Raw genomic sequence first — 22,792 nt, 5'->3', positions numbered from 1 at the left:
TACTTGGCTCCCGTGGTGGTGCTGCTGAGCACCACACTCACCCCATCTCTGCGACAGACTGCACATCCAGGAGCTCTGAAAGGCCGGTCCGGGCGGCTGGGGAGACATCTGGCCAACAGACCATCCTCTCTCATCCTCATCAGCTGCTCACCAGGATAACCTCTTGGCATGAGCCTGAAGAGGAGAAATGTCAGCTGCTCCTGCATCTGGTACTTGGTTTTCACTTCTCTAATCACTGTCAAACACCTCTGCACAAGGGTTGTTGCCACCCTTGCTGTGCAAGGGGAATGGTTGAGTAAACCCCTCCTAAGCAAGGTAAGGGGAACCAGCAGGTTTGCCTGGGCTGTGGGGCAGGTCTGTACCAGGCAGTAATGGGGACAGTCCAGCTGTTGCAAAGCTTATGTAAAGTGAGAACTGCTGGGAAAACAATAGGTTAGGGTTAGGAAAGAATAATTTTTGGAAACTTACCTGAGCATGGGTGTGAGGGACTGAAAGAAATTAACTGGCTCAGAACAACTCTGTGTGTGGGGAGAGGAGGCAGATCGGGTTCTGCCAAGGTGGAGTGGTGCTGTGCACCCCCTCCATAACTCTGCCTCCTTGAGAGCCTTTGGCACAGCTGTCAGTCACTGGCACACTGGAAGCATCGCCCTGCACCCTGCCCTGGAGCCCCAGTCCAGCCCCAGAGTGGCCAGTGGGCCAGAGGTCCCACATGAAGGGGGTGGCCACAGAGGGCCAGCGCAAATAAAACCAACACCATGAAGCCTCCACATGGTCATGACCCTACCGTCAGGACATATGGAAGCTGAAATTCCAGTGACCCAAGGCAGTAGTTATAATTTTCTTTTTTTCTCTCTCTTTCTTAACTTCTTCTTCTAATCTCCTTTCTTGATATTTGGGTAACTTAAGGCTGGATGGGTGGGATTTTGCTGAGTTGTATGGGTTAGCATGTGCTAAGTCAATGTTTTGTGAAATGCTTCAGTTTGTTTGAATGCCGCCCTTAAATTTTTGCCAAGTTCCCTTATTTTCTAAAGTTTGCCAGTAAAAGTGTGTTATTTGACCTCTTATGTGTGTAGTGTCTTCTCTTGTGCTCTCTCTCAAAAGAACTGAAGGCCCTTTTAATAAATCTGGCACGTGGATTTTTGGAGCCTTGTATATTTTTAATGTAAAACCCCTTTGATGAGCTTGTAGAGCGAGCCTAGGGTGTTACAATGGATCCCAAAAGGTGTCCAGGAAGGAAGAGCATATGGGAGCATGTCAAGGGCATGGTCAGTACCCGGTACATTTGAAAGGCTTAGTCTGAAGTAATAATCTCCACAAAAAACTAGGTAAATTTCACCAGCTTTTCATAACTGGCAAGAGGACAGTTCTTAAGGTTTGCTGCCCACTGGGCAAATGCTCTTCCAAGGGTACATGGCAGGCAGGAGGAGGGGGATCTGGTTACCTCTGGGAAAAAGACCTGAGACTTTAAGCCAGGCATTTTCTAAGGAGGGGACGTGATTCGTCTCCAGGATACATTCTGACTCATGTTGATGATACACATTCCTCCATTTTTCTAAGACAGCAGCTTCCATTAGCCCATAGCTCAGGGAACTCACAAGGTGGCTTTGCTCTGCAGATTGAATCTCAGCCAGGGCTGGCTGGTGCCACCCCAGCCCATCACAAATTATTTGCTTAGCTGTATTGCCTAAGCCTTGGCCGATCAACACCATTTTCCAAGAAAACCAGTAACCACATGTTTTTCAAGCAGGGAGTCATGCCAAGGTTGAGGCACACTGAGCCAGCAGCACTGTCCCTTGCCAGTGCCATGGCATTTAGCAGTGCACCATCTTTAGGAGTCTCCATTTTCCATAACTGTAAGCTGAAACAGAAATGCATGGCACTTAATATTTGCAAAACACAGACGCTGGGTTGCTTGAAAACTTCTGTCTAACCACACTGGGATCTATGTTAGGAAGTTGGTGTTTGAACCAGAGATATTTAACACAACTGACTGCAAGGCAAATAGTGCTGCTCTCTTGCACGGGTCTGAGGACAACAGGGTGCAGGAAGCAAAGCCCGTGCTAAGTTTATTATGTGTTTGTGGCCAGAAAGTTTTGGAAATGGACTTATCACTTGTCCCTGTTCCTACCATCCCCACTTTCTCCACACTTCCTTAACTTGGCATGAGTGCTTACTTTTAGCTCTTGGCAAACGGAGGAATGAGACATCTTAACAGTTGCTTGAATTTGGGCTTCAGCCTGAAGATTAAATGCAATTTTATATGAATTTCAGTTGAACTAAGACCCCATTTGAACCACATGGGGGAATCTCTTCCTAAAGACAGAGCTGCATTGCTTGCCCTAGGAAATAGTAATTTTCCCTTTTTTTTTCACTCCCAAATAGGGACAGGTCAGATGAACTCAACAGATCTGGCTGATCTTGGGCATACAAGAAGATCGTGCCAAGCCAACGGTAGAAGTATGTGGCTGGAAAAGAGACTGGTGTTTGTTTGCATGGTTTTAGGTGAACTTCAGGTGAAGCTGTCAGACTGCACTGCAGAAGGCAACAGATGTTTGTTGTAGTCTCTGCAAGAAAGGAAAAAAGTAACTGTAGTTTCTGCTTTTCCCTCTGCTCCATAAACCATGTTCCTATGTCTTAAGGTATGGCTACGAGATGATTAAGCTTGGCTGGGTAGAGAAGTGGGTGCAAATGTAAGCCAAACAGAAGGGGCTATTAGACCAGGTCAGTGCAGAAGCTTCTACCTCTGTGCTCCCTGACTTATGGCTTTAAAACATGTCCCTCGGCTTGGGGACCAGGCAACGGCTTGCCAGAGATCCTCTGATACATAAATCCTCCCATCACTTCTCCTGCAGAGGGGCCCAGGGAGCTGTATTCATCCCATGCAGTCAAGTAAGCTCTTCGGTTGTTTATAGGACTTGAGCCAAGAGCTGTTTTTGTAGGCGGTCACTACAACCTGAGCACTAGTAAAATTCATGGCCAAAGGCAAAAAAGTTAGCAATTTCCAGAACCTTTAAGACTCTGACAGAGACATTTTGGCAGTTATATCTGGGAATGCTTAAGACATTGAGTCTTTGGGAATCTCCTCATACATCTGCTAGCAGACAGAGAAAGTCTGGCAAAGGCTTAGTCACTCCAGGTACCAGTTTGACATCTGTACTCAAACCTAACTCTAACAGCAGCCCTTGAAATTAAACTGCCTCACTTGACCCTGAAATAGACTGGCAAGCACTTGGACAGTCTTCAAAGAGCAGGCAGAAACAAGTACTGTCTTTTAGGAATGCTGTCATCTTCAGCAACCCCAGACCGCGGTGACCATATGCCCCAGCTTCAGGTCCCTCTAAAACTGTATCAGAAACTTCCCTTTAATGCTCCACAGATGTCTATTGATATTTTGCTGCATATACTGCACCAAATCTAATACAGTTGGCTTCGCAAAAGCTGCATGCCCTACATTCAATGAAAATACTTGCATAAACAGCAGGGAGCATATGCTATTCAAATTATTAAAATGATACATACACATTCCTTTGAAAGAATATGGTCCCAACATTAGTTTAGATTACAATTTTAATGTTTAAAAACTATAGAGTTAACAGAGAGATTATAGAACTCAATACATTTTTTTTTATTTACACACAGAAACTGAAAAACTGCGTTGTTTATTTGGATATGAGCAGCACAAAGTTAACAGGTGATATTAACAGGAGCAAAATATTACCAATGACTCACTTCAACAATCTATTACAGGCAAGCTTGTATCAAGCATACATCATTCAAACAGCATTGTTCATACTGGATCTGGGTGAGCCATAACATATATTGGGACACTAAAAATAGGTTTCTATAAACAAGTTAAAGTTCAAGTCTTGTGGAAAAATACCTTTACAGTTTATATTTTGTTGGCTATAACACTGAAAATAAAATGTACACTTGTATTAACTTGAAAAGCTTTGTAGAACTGACTGTATATAGGTTTTTTTCCTCAATTTGTGCTCATGGTGAAAGCAAATGTTATTTCAAGTTTCATTTTCATCCAAGCTCATAAAGTAAACATGGAAAAAAAATACAATTATTTTTAGATGCACTTCCTTAACCTCCATTTTTCAGCAATCCTGAAAAAGACATGTTTCCATGCTTTACCAGTGAGAAAGTCTATACAAGGCCTTTGATGGAGGCACTCTCGGGATGCACACAGCTCTTCCCCCCCATCACTCTCACCCCTGGACACGCAGCTATCCCATGACCCAAATACTGGCCTCTGCCTGTTCACAGGGTGGGATGTGCAAGCAGTCCCTGGCCGGGGATGCTCTTGGCATCCTCAGGCATTAGTGTTTTGGTTGCATGAGAGCAGCGGGGTCTGTGGTGGAGAAGCAGCCACAGGACTCTGCAGGAAGGGTGAGGGCTAGAAATGGCACCAATTCCAATTGCTCTGGTTGCTGCCCACCCCTTGCTTGTAGTACTTTTTTTTCTGAAGTACACGCATTTCTGATAGCTGAAAATGGAAATGCAGAAGTTTTGCCCTGACCTGTTTGGCCTAGTTGGGTAAATATATGCCTGGATGCAACATGGCATAATGCTGGGTCAAACTGCTGGTTGCAGTTTACCATGGTTTCTGCATAAAGCCTTTTCAACACTTTACTACCACCTGACCTCAGCTTAGGAGGTAAGAGGTACCTGCATACCAAAGGGGCCCTTTACAAGGGAGATATTTTACCTACCAGGAAGACTGACAAACTTGCTCTTGAGAGAACAGGGAGTCATGCACTGCAATTAATCCTAGCAATTTCATTGGACCTTTTATTTTTCTTGTCACATTAGTGATGTAATTGTAATTTCAAGTTTAGGATTTAACTTGTGTACTCTTGGGAGAAAGAAAAGGATATGCATTTTGCTAAGAAGCTAAAGTATTTGTATTTCTATTTAAATTACTCTTAATATGCAGAGCCTATCTCAACACTTCTATATCATGGGGGAAAAACAACTGCAAAAATATACAGCATCCTATTTATTTACAATATATATGTACATAAAAACGAAATTTCCTACAATACAACACAACTGCATAGATTTGTTTTGAGAAACATAGGCATGTGTACAATTTGTGAATTCTAGACCTTTCCAGCCCTGTACTTTTTATTAATTCATTCTTTTTTTTTTTTCACAGTTTGTTACACAAATCCTTACATTAGATACAAATAAAACATTCTTTGTGTACGTTATAGGAAATAAGGATTTTCCAGCACCAAGGGCTCTGGGGACTTGATTACGAAAGAACCCTGGCGCCAGTTGATAAAGCCATCTCTTGGAGCTGCTGATGGAGCTGAGTACATTCTGTGGTGCCTTTCTCCTACAGGCACTGGGGTGGGACAGTAGGACTCGACGTGGGACACCACCACATGGAAAGAGTTTTGTTTTGACCGAGATGCTCTTTAGCCTTAATGTAAGGTTCAAGCAAAGAAACCTTTTCATTTAAAGATAAGCTAGAGATACCATTGTTACTGTTAATACTCAATATCAGAACTGTGTTGCGCTTATGCACTGTAAGGCAGATGTACAGACACAACCCATGGATCATCCAACTCACACTTGCACATGTGACCTATTGCAAGTGGAGCACAGGCTGTGCGTTCAAATGTGCCTCAGAAGAGCAGCCCTCAGGAGCGGATGAGCATCCCCATCCATGACCTCACAGGATGAGACCAGCTGTTCTGCCCTAGGCCTGCACATGGGCCAGGCACCACTTGGTCCATGTCAGCTCTACAAAAGGTCTGTGCTGGTGCATGGATTTGGCATTGGCCCTTCGACCAGAAGCAAGCATCACCCAGAGAGGTCACTGCTCCTGAGATACTGTTCCTGAATAACAATTTATTGTGTTTTACTTACTAGGTATGTGTGCCATGGGACAGAGAAGGGTAGCAGTATTACGGTTGTTTTAAGCCCATGACTATTTTCTTTGCAATGTGCTGTGATCTAGGAGAGGCAGCAAGGCCATCTTTTAAGTGTAGGATTAACTCTTACAATCTCATTAGTAGCCCCTGCTTCTAATTAGTCCTTTCTTGTCCCTCACCACTCGATTGTTGTGATTATGCAAACGAGAATTTTAAAGTTTTTTTGTTGCAGTTATTAGGAGCAATTCTGCATCCAGTCTATGACATTTGCAGTGCTCACAACGGCGATAAACTCTCTATGAAAAGAAAGCATGCTACTCCCTACTAAGTAGATATGGTACTCTGGATCCTATTAATTTAACAGAGAAACTCATATAGCATTTCACTGTGCTTTTAAAATCCTAGCTAAAATGTGGGACTCATACAATCATTGGCTACAGGTTCACTATTCCAAATGAACTGAAAAACAGCAGTACATTTTACAGATAACCTCAAACAAATATTGTCATCCATCACTGATGTTGACAGTTACAGCAGGGTCTATTGCATTCTGTTAAGAATGTATAAACCTGATGAAAAAACAAAAAGCACGTTATTTCACGTTCATTACCACAGACATCAATAAACACACGATACCTTTCCATAAATATCTATAAATATGATGCCAGTAAATCAGTTTAAGCAAAATTATTTTTTTGTTTTGTTTTGTTTGTTTTTTTGTTTTGTTTTGGTTTTTTCCTAGTTAAGAGACCCAGAAGCAAAGTCTGTTTAAAGACTTAATATTTTGGGTATCTATTCTTCAGTATCTAAGATATGCTTTGGTGGTCCAGTACCTTGGGTAATTTCAGTCTATGCACACTCAGCTCATTCTCCCTATTTATTCAGTAAAACTCCAGTATACAAATAAACTGGGAAAAAGGAGAAGGCAGAACAGCAAAGAGGAGAGAAAGCAATAGTGATGAAAGAGATTTAGGAATATAAAAGGAGTAATCAGTGACCCAACAGCCCTTCCAGTCGAAGGAAGTTGGGTGCCAAAACTCAATGGTTGATATTTCAAACAGAAGACTACAGATTATTCGGGGGGACGGAGAGGGGGGAGTTGTCACAGATGAGACCTTGCTGGAACCCTGTGCACCAGATCAGACCTCTAGCTCATAGCTGGGTACTTAAAAGTTTTTCCCAGGATCTCCTCTCTCACAACCCCTGATGCACAGAGCAATGCTGCTCATTAATCAGTAGCAGAAGGATAAAGCGGGGAGGAAAGCAGGAGAGCCCTGGAGCATCTTAAGGATAACACTGTACAGCATCCTCAGGTCTGAGTTAGGTTTTTCAGGATAAGATCCAGAGAGATTATAAGGCACCTCAAAACCTGAAATGTGACCTCAGAAAGTTGAGTCAGAGAATGGAGTGAGATGCTGGGCTCCTGCTGCAGTGACCACTGAGGGTTGGGTGCCTGCAAAAGAGGAGCCACAAACTTACAGCCAAGCTGGTGGGTAAGGTGCAAAGAGACAGGAACAAAGCATAGGTTCTTCTCCCCAGAGCTTGCCTAACACCTGGTCTTGCAGGCTATGGTATGGACTTCTTTGTGAATAAGGGCAGGGATCAGTCCCATAAAGAGATGGCACAGAGAGAGCTGGTGACCTGCACCATCGCAGTGTCTGAGACCAGCCACAGGAAAGCACAAGGGACATTAGCCCAGTGGTCCTAGGTATCTCAGCAGTTCATGTGTTAAAGGCTGGGCTAGGGGGTCCTTGGGAGAAAGGGTGCTGCACTGGAGATCTTGCTGGGAGCCTGTGAGTGAAGGTCTCAGGGGCCAGGAGGAAGGAAGAATAAAGGAACCCTGCACTGCAGTCTAGCAGGTCACTTTGCCTTAAGGGAGAAGGCTTCCAGTTTTGTTCTTGCTGCTGGGCTACTCCAAGGACTTGGGCAGCCTGTGGAGTCCACTCTGCCTTATTTCTGGATCACACTGGAGTATCATCAGAGGCAGATACCTCACTTCCTGGGTTGAGGTACAGATCTGGAAGTCTAGGCTTAGTAGGCTTAGTTTCTGCAGCATAAACACTGCAGATCAATGCCCAAATTCTAAGGAAGGCCTCAAACTAACCTCTCTGGATGTTACCCTTAGAAACCAACTTTCAAGGTCCTGAGATGCACTCTGTGGTCCCAACTTTCAGTGACTTCAAGCCATGGCAACTGAGGCAATTCAGTAGCTCCCAGAAATCCGAAGACCCCAAATACTCCATCCCTAACCTTAAAAAGAGCAAGTTGCAATGACAGGTTCCTCACAGCTGATGACAGTATGCTTCCACAGTTACAATGGGAGTTGTCAATGAACCACTACTGGGAACAAAAGGGTTACTACATAGTGAGAGATATGGCTCGAGCATACTGAGAGCATCACTTAGCCCTGGGGCTTGACAGGGGCTCCCTTTAGCCATCAGTGCTTTCAGTGGGAGCCACATTCATATTCTGAGACACTTTTTGGTTCACACGGTGAATGACACAAAGTGCACACATTTATGCTGCTGGCAGTGCAGTAATAGAAGATGTCTGCTCAGGGTGGTGAACAATCACCTGCTTAGCATTTGAGTCTCTACAAGTAGTTCTCTACACCAGCTATAAGGCATTAGGCAAATGCTTATTCTGTGGACAACAGATGCAAGTTACAGTGTTTCTGCTAGTAGTAATTGAAAGTTATTTAATTGTTATGAAGAATTGATGAAAAATGTAAATGAAACTTTTAAAACTAAAAAGTATTTCTGTTCATTTAAAGAAATGTTACAGATTTCAATTTCCACTAGAAAGTGAGTCCAATCAGGGTCCCACTGCTGTCAAAGATGCTGCTGACTTCAGTGGGAGGAGGGTAAGGTATGTACAAATGAATCCTAGAATGGAAAAGGCATGAGGTATGATTAAATGTGTAGGTTTTAATAAAACTGGAGTTTAGTATTTTTTTTCTGACAGCAGCGGGACATTACTGAACAGTTTAATGCTGAAGAAAATGCAGACTTCCCATGGAAATCTCTGAACATCTGCTTCTCTTCAGGCTCAAGTACTCATGGTTTGGGGTCAAGTCTAGTTCTGGTCAGTCTCCAACAGAAGTGTGCCAGGGGAACGGTGGCTGGTGGTGGTGGCCATCCTTCTCTTGCTCCCTGCACCCCATCACAAAGACACACACAGTCTGTTCCCAAAAGCCACAAACAGGCCAAGCCCTGGGGCTGGCTCCCCCACCAGAATACCAGAGAGAAGCACCGGATTTGGGACCTATGCTTATACAATGCTCAGTTATGCTCTCGTGGTGCTTTTCATGCCTGTATCCACAATCCTACACTTGACCCAGTGAGGCAAATGGTGCCTGAAACTGCAACAAAAGAAACAAAGAAACCAACAAACCAGATGTGTACAATTAAAGAGCAGAGTTTTGGCTAAAAGAGGGAGGGAAGGGTGTGAATGGACATCACTCCAGTTGGAATTGATAGCAACAGGTGCTGCTGCTCTAAAGGAGCAGAACTTGTGGATGAAGGGCTAATGACAATAATGAAACAATGTAGTTCATGAGTGGAAGAGGGGAAACTAATTGTGATGAATTCCTATGAGCAATGCTCTATATAGCTTCATGGACAATTAACATAGACTTATCACTGATCTGATAACTCGATATGTCTGTTGGAAAAATGGGTCTGTTTTCTCAAAGAAAATACACCCATAACAATATTTTCAGTACTGGATAATAATTATTTGGATTTGATTTGAGTAAACTCACAAAAGATTGAATAGATAACAGAACAGATGGTTGCGATTTTGGTGTATAGTGAACAGGGGTGTCTTCTTTTCAGAAGGACGTGAACTTCAGTGGCCTTCGGCACTGCCTCCTGATTGTACCCAGTCATAGATGACCAAGGGAATGCTCACTAGGGAAAACATTATCCCCAGCACCAAGAAAAGAGAAGCCTGAAACAAAAAACGGAGAGAAAATTAATGCATAAAAAGAAAAGACAATTAATTCAAGTATGTTAACTTCTCCTCTTAAGGAGATTTACAAGGTGATGTATCAAAGTTATCAACTAAAATGAAATAGCACTTCTGGTAAAGACAAGACCCATAGATAATTAAACAGATTAGCGTCATTAATAATTACTTGCTGAGCACCAAACCAATCTTTTTTCTTCTCTCAATTCACTTCTTAAACACTGATCAGCCCTAAAGAGGATTAAGTGAGTCTGTTTTTAGGACTGATCAGCTCTGCTCTTTCCAAAGCCTCACGGAAAACAGTATATTCTTCCCAGCGGATATGTGTTCATCAAAGTTCAGCCCTTTCGTCATGGGATCTGTGGATGTAGCCACAAGTGAAACACATGTTTCCTGCCTGTCTGCTCAGAAAAGGAAGGTCTGACCTTACAATGCTTCCAGTGCATGCCCCATTAGGTTGGGAATACACAGTATTGCATCTTTTCAGCTCTTTCTGGGGCTCATAGGAAATCTTTCCAAGGCCCATTTCCATCTGCTCATGCATGCTAAAGGGCTAACATAACATTTCAGCTGGCTGCTTCTGGTGGAACCACCCTAAGTCTGACTCTGGTCCATGAAAACTGTGAGGAATACCACAAATGGAGCACTTTGCACACTTTCTGGATCAACTCACAGAAACAGAGCGAGCTTTCTGGGCTGAAAGGTTTGCTGAGGTGGCTGGAGGGGTTTCTGCACCCCACTGACAGCTACTGCTGCTTGCAGGGCTGCTGCTTGCCAGCCAGGGGAGTCCCTCACCCTGCAGAGAAGGGCTCCCCAAAATATGAGATGCTCTGCATGGTATGGCCCCTCCACTAGGAGACCCCCAGGGTAAGCCAAGGAGAAAGGCAAGCACAGCTGCCAGCTAACTGAAGCACAGGGGGAAAGTAATGTAAAGAAGCTCACACCTATGTTCAGATTAGATGTGCTTTGCACGTAGCACATTATAAAGAATGACAAAACGGAAGTGTTGCATTGGTGGGAATGGAATGCATACCCAAATCCTCTGAGTCAACTTTGATCCATCCTGCTGTGTAATTTTTAAATACAACGATGAAGGAAGAATGAAAATCAGCATATTGGCAGAAGTGACCCCTGTAAAATTCAAATAAATGAGTTTTGTTAACTGCCAGCAACAGCTAATTATTGTGTTGCTGATTAGCAACTGTCTTTTATTAGTAGTACAAAACCAGGATACTGTACCTACAACTCCAAAAATATCCTTCATGGATGGGATAAAAATGACTAACAGGTTGATGATAACCAAAAGAACAAAAGTAACCAAAACATGACGGCCTAAGTCAAATTTTGTTTTTCTGGCCATCTCAAATAATGATGAACGCACCTGTAGGGAGAGAGAGAGAAATTTCTCTGTCAAGAATAGTCTATGAGCCAATGCAAAGCTTCCCATATTTACTTGAACTGGTTCTTCATGTGACAAGTGCTGCATAGATCTGTCATAAATTTTAGATTGTCTCATGTAATGTCCTTTGAAATAATCCTTAAAATCAATCTGTTATTTCAGAACTGTAGTTACACATGCATGTGCAGTAGGATATTCCTCTCTTTCTAACGCATCTTTTGGAATCCTTCTGCACTTAAAAATTAACTTCATCTCTGAGCCTCCTCCAATGAAGTGATGTGAAGGAAGAGAGAACCCTTGTGGATTCAATTTAAAACATGTTTAAGACCAAAGCAATTTATTTATTTCCTGGATGAAGAACTTCTCCATGCAGAAAAGTTTAAGGGGGAGTCTGGTGTGCGGAAAACTGATCAAGCTCAAGCTCTTTTAGTAACTGCAACATTATGGTCTCAGCAACTGCTGGACTGTGGTTTGAAGAAACGTGCTGTGTAAAGCTATTACCAACTTCCAAATCGTGCAGGAAGTTTTACTTACAGTGAAAAACAGCACTGGCACAGTGAGTATCACCGCCACAATCACAGCCAAGCGCACGGTCAGGATCAGGATGTCATCTTTGCTCTGGTATTTGTGAAGCAGATCTGACTGCACACTCTCTATGGAAAAGACAGTAAGGTAAGTGTTCTGGCAAACAGGCAATTAGTTCACAAAAATCATTGTTTAACAACAGCCTTCTTGAACAACAAGTGATTTATCTGTAAACAAAAGAGTACGGAATGAAACATTCTTGAGTTAAAACAGCGCTTTGAACAAAATCCTAATGATCCCATTATTCCAGATTAATCCTTTGGAGGCCTGATTTAGGAATGCATCTTAATTCAAGACAGCACGTGCCTAAGTCTAAGGTAATTTTCACTGTAGGAAAGACAACAGTGAGACATACACAAAAGCTTGCTTACATATATACATAGATACAAAAATAGGTAAAGTGAAATAAGCTATTTTTAATTAGTTCCATGGACTTTTTGTTTTTTTGTTTCAAAGGATATAAAAATAAACACATGCACTGCAATGGTTGAACTTAATATAAACTGCAAGGTTTTGAACTAAATTAGTCTAAACAGCAAATAAACTACCAGTGAAAAGCAGTGCCCCTGTTCTCAACCGAGAACAAAGCCTATCTTGGGTCAGCTCTCAGTGGGACACTGACATTTGCACTGAAATCCCTCAGCAGCTCCTCTGAGGGCTGCCAGCAGTGCCTGCAGCTCAGCTCCACGCCAGCCGGCGGCCCCAGCAGCCAAGACAAATCACAGGGGGTGCCTAACGGGGAGGCGCTGGCAATATTTTAATACAACCTCCTGCCAAAATGTTTCCTTGAAGCTGTGATAAATAGTGCAGAGCAGGTCTGCGTGTCCTAACCAAGAGGAAAACCAAGTTGCTGAGGGATCTACATGTTTGCTTTGTAAGTTTTAAATATCCAGGAGCAATAACCTAAGGCGGGGGCTGTTAAGCGTGACACAAAACATACTTGCTGCCCCTTTTTAGGCTTATGTTTTGTTTCTGCCTGCTAATCTTAGAAAGCTGGTGGTAAAATATAACAGCTCTTAAAGGGAACTCAACGGCCATGTCTGATTTACCATCTTTGGCACTTGGTAAAACCTCATGTATTCCTGGAGGCAGAGGGATCTATCCTGTGGCAAAATGCCTACATTCCCCCCAGGGCACCTTTCTGGGTAGAGACCACAGGTTAACACCACCTATGCAGTGCTTGAATCCCCACCAGGAGAAAGAAAATGCTCTCCCACCTCCCTGCAGATCAGGAGTGGGGTTTTCAAGCCGGGCACATGCACAGCTTCTGCGACACAGAGCTTACTCTGCTCCTGCAAGCACAGACTGCAACTTCTGTACCACTCACGGGCTGCAGCCAGGTAGGAAGTGAAGGGCAAGGCTTACAGTTGAAGGTCTGTTTTCCTTTCAGCTAGATACACCACAGAGCCCAACCACACTGTGACCTTTTAGGGGAAGAAAAACACCTCTTTTCTGTAATTCTGCAATGTAAATATAGTCATCACTGCAACACTTTTGAGAACACAGCAAACAGACAAGTACTATTGGTGCAAAGAAGAAATGGTCACAATAAAAATACTGTTCTTACCCAGGTAAGGGTAGAGAAGAGGGTTAGAACACTGTAAGTGAACATATGAAACGTAAGGTCTTGTCAGTCTCAAGGGGAAGAATGATCCAAGTGGAGGAATTTTATATTCCCTCAGTGTCTTTTTTGCTGCCTGTCACGGCACTGACACTTGCAGAAGCACCAGCAGAGCTGCACAGCTTCTGTCTGTGGGCTCTCAGTGCTGGGGAGCCTGATGTGGGAAGACGCACACAAGACACCCCAGGGATTCCTCCACCATTCCCCCTCAGGAGGGCCAGAAGGACGCAGCCCCTACCTCCTCCATGGACTCCAGACCCTCGTCCTTGAGGGATGTGGGAGATTCCCAGAGAGGAGCGCCACGGATCTGCCTCCTCAGATCCCTGGGGCAATCACATCAGAATCTCCTCCCTGCCAAAGTGAAGGGGTCCATGCTGATTTACACCCACTTGCTCCCTGGGGCTGCTAATTTGACACATCTCTATGAAAATGTATTAGATGGGAGCAGTTGGATGAGAACAGCTGATGCTGTTGTCACTTGCAGCCTATTTGTGGTTTTATTGGGAAAATTAGAACAGATGACCTCAAATTACTTCAGCGCATGTATACTCAAGGCCTTAGAATGAGAGTCTGAGAAAACAAATATGAGAAAGGTAAACCTTCGAAAGAAAAAAAATGCCACATTTCATATTTAGTTATTTTCTTTCTCTTGCAATAGGTGGCTTACAAGGGACAGTATCATAAATGAAGAGGTTGTAACAAAAAGGTCACTTGGAATAGGGTGGAGAAGACTGATGGTGACTCTGAAGTAAAGGGCAAACATCAGCTTTGTCACCTGTCTTGTAACCCCTTAATGGTCCATGGAAAAAGAGACTGCTTTTTAACATTCTCATTATACTGGAACATGGGAATAACTTCCTGGGCAACATTCATGTTTTATCCTACTCTACTTAACAATTGTGCCTTTAGGGCATACATATTGTATCCTTTAGTGACACAACATAATTTCTTAAGTGAATTGATATGCATGAAAAGAGACGGTGTGAGTCTCAAACACTGAAATAACCATCCTTTGGTAGCTGAGCTGGGACAATACTCAAAGCTTCCCCACTGCCAGTTTGTTTAACGAAGACCTAAAGAGGTCAGCTCTAGGGACAAGGGAAAACATTTGGTCTGTTGTCTCTAAACACGTCAATAAAAAAGTGAAAAACCTGTGATGGCCTATTTGTTACTCATTTCCTAGGACCTGCTCTCAAATCTGTCTAATTTTTTGCAAGTATGCATGCTTCAGTCGTTACCAATGCACACGTCATTCAGGTGAGGACCCTGGAACACAATCTTAGTGGGCTCCAGCTAATCCCCAATTCTGTTAAACAAATCTCTCCCTCATATTTTGAATATGCCTTTTGCAAATAATACTTTCACTTGTGCTTTTCATCCATAGGGGAAAAGGAAGAAAGGACTTATATCTTCCATATGAAAACTTTAAGGAAAATTATTTGGAATAGTATTTTAATATAAGTGGATGGGACTTTCCTTGCCAGCTGGGATACACTATTGATTTTACATGTATCCCCTTTCAACTCTGATCAATAAAGAACTGCATACTTACCGTAGAAAGTCAAATAGCCAAATATGGCAGTCATAAAGTACATCAGAAACATGGCAAAAAATGAGATATTTGAAACCAACTGCATTTTTTTCTGTGAACGGCTGGAGAAAGAACAGAAAAAGAACACATAAAAATGGTTAGGCTGGATTTTTCAATAGCTGTTTCAAATGTTTTAAGTCTTTGCATAAACACAGTATTTCTGGGGAGACTCACTAATGTATTTCCATATAAAACACGAATTCATTGACAGCTACACAAGGAAGAAAAGGACTGGGGAAAAGGACCCTACTTGGGGCTTAAGTCAAAAAATGGTGGGTCCAACCTATGGCTCTGCTCCATGGCCAAACCTGCTTAAACAGAGTGAAGCCCTGTGGAGAGGATGGCCCTGAAACACTTCAATAATTAAATTAAAAGGTCAAAATGAGAGAAGAATAAAATTATACAGAGAGGAAAAGAACCCAGAAACATTCTGAATGACTGTAGAGAAACATTCGTGTTGCCATGGGTAGAAAATACTGGATGTATGCAGACCTATAAAATAGGTAAAAGTGTAAACATTTCATCTTTAGATATTTGTTCTAAAATATTTACACTCCAGTGCCTAAACTTAGACTTTTAAATCCACACAAGGATGCCCTAAATAGGCACCTGTGAACCTGCTAAAGTCACTTGAAATTTAAAGCACCCAGCAAATAGCAGGGGCCCGAGGGCACTCATGGGTCTGCCTGACTCTGATCTCCCTCCTGGGCTCCCCAGAGGGAGCTACCCCACTGTAGCTGCCCAGGGCTGCCAATGATGTCACAGCAGGACTGGTCCCAGCCAGTACCAGCAAAGGTCTTTTAATATCAATGAGGCTGAAAGTACTTTTATTTTCCTGGTACTGCAACAGATTTTTAGTTGCACTGGAACAAACACCATTAGTGGAACACATGCCTCTGCCAAATAATGACCAGCACAACTTGGCTCTCCCCAGGCTGCTGTGTACTTCCAGAGAAAACTCACAAGTATTGCATTATTCTCTACTTCCCTTGCCCCCACCCCAGCAGCGTGGCACGGCCAGATTTCCTAGCTGACAGCCGTGCTCGTGGGCTTGTTGGGTGTTGTTAAAGCACATCTCTGAGTGGCACGAATGACTCAGAGCACCTCTGTGCTAACATTTTCCATGTAAAATGGTTAAAAACAATTAACTGGAAAAAAAAGAAAAAAGAAAAAAAAAGAAAGAGAAAGGCTTACTCTTTAAGTTCGCTGTAAATTGGGAGGACTGACGGGTGGCACACAAATGCAAAAGCAATGGTGGGCAAAGCGTACACGGTCTGTTCAGAGAGAATTTCAGAAAAGAAGTTAAGAAGTAGTATTTCCTCCAGTGGTGTGAAGAAATGTTCAACTACCTCAGCTCCCAGCTTTTTGAATTCTTCAACTGAACATTGAGAGCCCTTCTGAGAAGGCAGAAGACCTGTCAATTAGCACGTATTTAAGGAAATACGGAAAGCAGCGCGCTTTCAACCTGAGGACAAAGTCTTCGCATTGGTGGCGCAAGTGCAGCCCTGACTGTGCTTGTAGAGCGCAGCTCTGGATGCCACACTGCTGCTGGTTTTGCTCCCTGGGATGGGTCTCCCTGCCCAGCTACTGCCACGGTTACTAGCACAGTGTCACGCGTAAAAGGGACATATGGCGGGTCACCGCTACACTACCCTGCCTTGGCATGGAGAGGGGTGCGCACCCGTGGTGCTAAGGCTGAGGTCCTGAAGAGGAAGCCCGTATCCAGACTGTAAGAAAAGAGAACAGGAATGCAGAACTTACAAATAAATGGATATTTCAATGTACCAGACTGAATCCCTTAATTTCCCAGGCCAACAAAAGGACTAGGAGGGCTTTGGAGGGAGCATGCTTTTCTTTGGGGAAAGAGAAAGACCATTATGTCACCAGGAAGTGCAGGAGGCCTCTGAGGGGTACCTCACCCCTTTCTCCACTAAGAGCTTCAGGGGATTTCAGTCCTCAGCCAAATTTCACAAATGATCAGTGCCCAAGCACTTCCATCCTCCATTAGGGAACGGGTATGAGCAGAGGTAACGTGAATCTGCAAGGACAAAATGAGTCCATCCCTACATGGAGCTCTGTCCCACCCTCTGAGATCTTGTGCTGGTCACAGGCATCCCCTTCCCACAGAAGCTGTTCTATGATACAGCCCAGGCCTGGCAGATTCAGTAAATGCACTGGCTGCTCTCCAGTGGTCCTTCCTTGCCCAGGCCTTTGTGACCTCCTCTCGCTCACTCATAGCACATTGCTGCTGTGGTGTCTCCATCTGTAGAGATATTCAAAAGTTGCCTGGACACAGTCCTGCGTGGCCCTGCTTCAGCATGGGGTTTGGACCAGGTGACCTCCAGTGGTCTCTGCCAACCTCAGTTATCCTCTGATTCTGTGAAACTGTCCTGTCTCTCCTCTCACACACCGAAGTTGCTAAAATGATTGGCAAACTGTTGGCCCTGAGGGCAAACCTCAGAATATCAGCTCCAGGTGCCTACTTCAAATGGACTGATCCTTCTGATGTGACTCCACTGGCTCTGAGGCAAATGCTGAGACTGTCTGTAGAAGAAGGTGCCCTTCCATGCTATCTGGAATAACTACACTTAAGCTGCTATCGCACACCAAATTAACTAATTCTTGTTCCGTCACACTGTATCTGGGGTGACGGTTTCCCCCAACCAAAGAACAGTGCTTGGATTGGCTTCTTCAACTGAAGCTGGTAGATTGAATTTTAAAAAAATTAATTTTTGCATGCCTCTGCTACACATGTGCATTGTCTATGAATGCAACTGTAAGGCCCTGAGGACCATGCCCTGCTGGATAAGGGGCTGTTCCACTGGGAGCACTGCATTCCAGCACAGCTGACAGGAGCCATCCTCCCGCTCCCAGAGCTCTCACATTCTCTTAGACCAACTTCTTTTGCAGCTGTGTGGTGACAGAGGGAAGCATCTGACTGAAAGGCAACCAAATTTTTGCTGGACTAACTTCCAACTGTATCCTTTTTCCAGTCCAGTTCACCACATGGCTACAGAAACATGTACCCTGTCACAAAGAAGTGGTTTTTCTGCAAAAGGACAGAGATTACTTTTGGGTTTTGGATGCACGTGTGGCTTACTCAGCTTCTGCTGAACAAGAGTCTGAAGGCACAGTTGTAGTATGGATAGTAAAAAGCAGTGGAAAGGAAAAATCTCCTGAAGAAAGCATTAATTGTCCAGTGGCAGCTCAGGCTCATAGCCTTAGCACATCTACTACCAGGGCAGGACAAGACTGCAAAGTACATTCATCATGGCATCTCCGTAAGACCGGGCAAGGAGACCCATTGTCCATTCACTACTGGATCACAAATGGAAGCATGGAGAATCAGGCCCTTGTTCGGATTAAGAACATGGGGTGTAGGTGCACATATTATGTGAATTAAAAATAAGTATTATAAAAAGAAACATACCTTGGAATTAAAGATAACATACTTTGGCTTACACATATGTTCATGTGCTGAGCTATTTGATAGGATAGATGTTGCATTTAGTTCTGGTACACCACAGGAAATTTGAAACTTCTTGTAAATAACCTAGAATAAGAATGGAAGATAGCTAATTGCTAAAATAATAAAAAAAAGTAAATTAAAATTAAAATATCAGTGAAATTGTGAGCATCCTGGCCTGTATCATAAATAGCGTGGCCAGCAGGACTAGGGAAGTGATCATTCCCCTTGTACTTGGCACTGATCAGGCCACATCTCGAGTACTGTGTCCAGTTCTCGGCTCCTCACTACAAAAAAGACATTGAGGTACTGAAGTGAGTCCAGAGAAGGACAAGAAAGGCGGTGAAGGGTCTGGGGAGTAAGTCATACAAGAAGCTGCTGAGGTAACTGCGGTTATTTAGCCCAGAGAAAAGGAGGCTCAGAGGAGACCTTATCACTCTGCAACTACCTGAAAGGAGGTTGTAGGAGGTCAGTGTCAGTCTCTTCTCCCAGGTAACAATTGACAGGACAAGAAGAAATGGCCCCAAGTTGCACCAGGAGAGTTATAGATTGAATATTAGAAAATTTTTTTCATGGAAAGGGTTGTAAAGTATTGGAAAAGAGTGCCCAGGGAAGTGGTGGAGTCACCATCCCTGGAAGTGTTCAGAAAATGTGTGCCTACTTCACTTGAGGACATGGTTTAGTGGTGAACTTGTTGTGCTAGGTTGACAGTTGGACTTGATGTTTTTAAAGGTCTTTTCCAACCTTAATGATTCTATGGTTCTAAGACTCATCCAACAAAGAAAGCAAGCTGAACTTACCACTACCAGGAAAAATACCATGCAGCTTAATGAAAATCCACTGGTATAGCCAAGATACCCTGAAAGAAATTAAAAGGAAATCTTACACAAAATAATTTTTAGTCTATCTTGGCTTTTACTTCCTTTTGCTTCTTCATGAAAAGTTCAAATGTGTTATACATTTAATATGCATTGTGAGCTTCTGGGCACGTCCTATTGGTGTGGAAGTCTCCCATGTTGGGAACCTCCCACATAACAAGTCTCCTAGCTTTTGGTCAGGCCTGAGCCTTGCTCTGACCCATTTGACTTCCTCAGGGTCACCTGTACATCAGTTTAACTAATTTTACTTTTGAAAGAGGTTGTGATAATTGAAAAATACATGAAAGTGTGCAGTTGCCATCAGAATGTGACACAGATTCCCTGATACAAGTCACATCAGCTGAGTTTGGGTTATTTTCTCAAAAGGAAGATCCCAGCTGGACTTTGATGCCAAATGTTGTTACATGATTTTAAAAAAATACATTGTGTACCTACTGGCATCTCTGTGGATTCAAACACACTTGAAAATGCAATTCTCTGCATATATCTTACTTCAAAGTCCAATACCTCACCACTAAAAATTTTGATGCTTATAGAAAAGTAACTTATTTTTTGTCAATGTGGCTGTCAGTGGCATGATGCTCAAAATGGCATTTTCATCTTACCTAAGTTCTTAAGGAGACATAAAGGGAGGATTATGCCAAATGTCACTACGACAACAAGAATCCGTCCATCCACGTACCATGCCCTGCATAAAACATTTAAAAAACCATATCATGAGCATACCTTAAACACTCTCTGGTTTTCCCTTCAGTCACCCTCTTTGACTGCTGTACTTACAGAACTATCTTTGGTCTTCTTACCCTACAAGCTCCTACGAAAGGAGAGAAGGGGTCACATCTCAACTTTGCAGACTCTTAAAGTATCCAGCCCTTGAAACAGGGCACTGGTCTGACTCAGGTATGGCAGATTTTCATAGTCACTAGTCAAAATATCACCCTACTGCTGGGATCAGTGAGTGGGACTGAGAGGCAGAACAACCACCTGTGTGACCTGATATAAGCCACCGTGTCAGGACGACGAAAGATTGTGCAAAGGTTCACACATACGGCACAGTGGAGCAGGGAGGGGCACCACAATTCATTTGGGAAACCACCCAGGCATTTGACTGGAGTGGCAAACCAGGCTCCTGAGGGCTGGCATGCACTGGCCAGTCCAAGACTGTATCTCCTCTAGCAAAGTGCTTTGAATACTACTGGAAAGCAAGAAAGAGGAGAAGGGACAGTGTTAGTGATGTTCTGATGACCTATTTCCATTGCTTGGTCCAGTTTAGTACGATAGCCTGAGGAAGAATGGAGTCTCTACCACTTTCTTGTGCACTACAGCACACCATATAACCTAGCGTGAGGGATATTCACCGCTATAAAACGATGCCATCCCTCTATTAAAGAAACTGGTAAATTTAAGGAATGATAAGTGGCAGAAATCTAAGTATAATATTCTGCAGTTGTCATATGCTAGTACTGAAGAATTTCACGCTACGGACAATGTTCCAGGGACAAAATTCTGCAAGATGCTGAGAATGCAGGGAAACACATAATATCTTTAACTTGCATTGCTCCCAATATTTTCAAGTGTTGCCTAACACTATAAAATATTGGATTCTATGATAAGAGCTTTGTATAAATCACCATTCTTCATAAAAATCTAGTGTGTAAAAACAGCAGCTAACTAACCTGCATTTCCTATCCATCTTTTCCTTCCCAAAATTGTCTTGGTTTTTATGAACCCCCTGAGAGACTCCTGTGAAAATCTACTTTGACAAACCTAAAGGATATCCAATACTTAAGAGCTTTTGTAAACATAAACTTAACTACACAACGTTAAATTCTACAGTCTAAGGATCAAAATTAATTCAACTTACGAAAAAGTTTCTTCTTTTCCCATTAGAAACTTTATGGCAGAAGGCAGCTCATTTTTGACTATGAAGAGGTAGCTCAACATTGCTGGAGGAAGAAGAAGATTGATTTACAAAATGGATAAAGTATTTTGTGGAACAAGTACTGAGAAGCATCCTGAACCTTCTCCCACAGTGATGTCTGATGATAGAAGACCCTGAACTATGACTGACTGTAAAACTACAGCATTTTCAAAAGGCTGCATGCAAAGGATGCATGCAAAGCTATCTTGAGGAGCATGAAGATCCCAAGATGTCGTGGGGAGAAGGAGGAACCTGACTGGTTGGTAGCTGTAACATTATTGAGATATTCCTGGGCTTTGTTTTCTAATATTCTTCATTTCCTTTACCTCCAACGTTCTGAAGAGATGTAGAGCCAAAGACAATCATTTTGCCTGGGGTACCAAAGATCTGCTCACCAAGCTTTTCATACACCATGCACCCTGCATGAAAAGAAAAGAGGAGAAAAGTAACAAATACACCATTGAAAGCTGCTGAGTTGAAACACTTATGATTTCTTTTCAGCTAACCAGCCATCTGTGTAGCCCAAACTGCCCATTGCAAGTAAATAGGGAGCTCTCTTGTAATTTCTAGGGCTGAAACTTATATGTTTTCTTGACTTCTATAAATGTTATCATTTACCAGTCACTTTTGAAATGGAAGCTCTTAATGAGACTATTGCACTCCTTTAATGAGTCAGTCTATACTCCTAGTGACATTTCCTTCTGGTATCCCCATCCTGGCATAGATTTGCGCCTGCAGTGAGAATGACATAGAGAGCCTCCTCTCCAGACAAAACCTGGTACAGCAGGACCCACAAGTCAGCACTGGCAGCCTGGCCCTCACAGACACTGAACTGCCATTATGCAATTCCACTTGCTTTCCCTGAACGATCCAAATGAGGACAGCCATTGTTTAACAGGATCATTTACAACTTCTAATGACAAAGCCCTAATTTGTGAGTTCTCAGTGAGGTATAGTTTTGGTAAAACCAGAGAAAGGTGTAAATTATAACTAAGATTTCTTTTTAAGTAACCATCAAGCTTAAGAAACTCCCCTATTAATTGGTTTGTGTTTCTGTTAAATGGTTTTTTTCCTTGTCTGCGAATTAGACTGAGAAAAAGACTGGGCATTGTGAAGATCATGAGATACATTAGAACCAAAAGAGAAATACTGCAGATGTTACACTGGGCAGATGATTTTTAAAATGCATTCCATTGTTTGGTTTTCTCTATATTTCCTTAGAGCTGGCATTTCTGCTTTGAAGCTTGTATAAAAAATAAGTTTGAGCTTAAATGTACCAGCAACACAGAAAACAGGGCTCAGATTTTGGGAACTAACACGGCACAAATGTGTCCACATTGAGTTTAAATAGGCAATTGGTGACATTATACAAGGACTCCCTGAAACAACATCTCAGCCTTGGCCATATTGATCACCATAACTGGTCTACTCTGGCCTCCAATCGGGAGGCCTGGAGACACACCATCTATAACGC

General features: G+C 43.0%; 1 protein-coding gene across 1 annotated transcript in view; it reads right to left on the bottom strand.

The window, feature by feature from the left end:
* Window positions 1-3,549: 3,549 nt before the first annotated feature.
* Window positions 3,550-22,792, bottom strand: part of SLC38A1 (solute carrier family 38 member 1) — a 42,340-nt gene continuing 23,097 nt past the window's right edge. Inside the window, exons 6-16 of the mRNA XM_017829183.1 lie at window positions 21,645-21,737; window positions 21,262-21,343; window positions 20,003-20,085; window positions 19,320-19,378; window positions 18,484-18,606; window positions 16,248-16,327; window positions 15,015-15,115; window positions 11,791-11,909; window positions 11,097-11,238; window positions 10,891-10,988; window positions 3,550-9,839 (exon numbers count right to left, since the gene is read on the bottom strand). Of these exons, the coding sequence (XP_017684672.1) occupies window positions 9,738-9,839; window positions 10,891-10,988; window positions 11,097-11,238; window positions 11,791-11,909; window positions 15,015-15,115; window positions 16,248-16,327; window positions 18,484-18,606; window positions 19,320-19,378; window positions 20,003-20,085; window positions 21,262-21,343; window positions 21,645-21,737 (1,082 nt within the window). The 3' untranslated portion in view covers window positions 3,550-9,737. The remainder of the gene's footprint in view (window positions 9,840-10,890; window positions 10,989-11,096; window positions 11,239-11,790; window positions 11,910-15,014; window positions 15,116-16,247; window positions 16,328-18,483; window positions 18,607-19,319; window positions 19,379-20,002; window positions 20,086-21,261; window positions 21,344-21,644; window positions 21,738-22,792) is intronic.

This window comes from Lepidothrix coronata, unplaced genomic scaffold, assembly GCF_001604755.1.
Source record: "Lepidothrix coronata isolate B3197 unplaced genomic scaffold, Lepidothrix_coronata-1.0 Scaffold159, whole genome shotgun sequence".
Taxonomy (NCBI): domain Eukaryota; kingdom Metazoa; phylum Chordata; class Aves; order Passeriformes; family Pipridae; genus Lepidothrix; species Lepidothrix coronata.
Note: the sequence above shows the minus strand (reverse complement) of the source record. Positions and strands in the feature narration are given on the sequence as shown.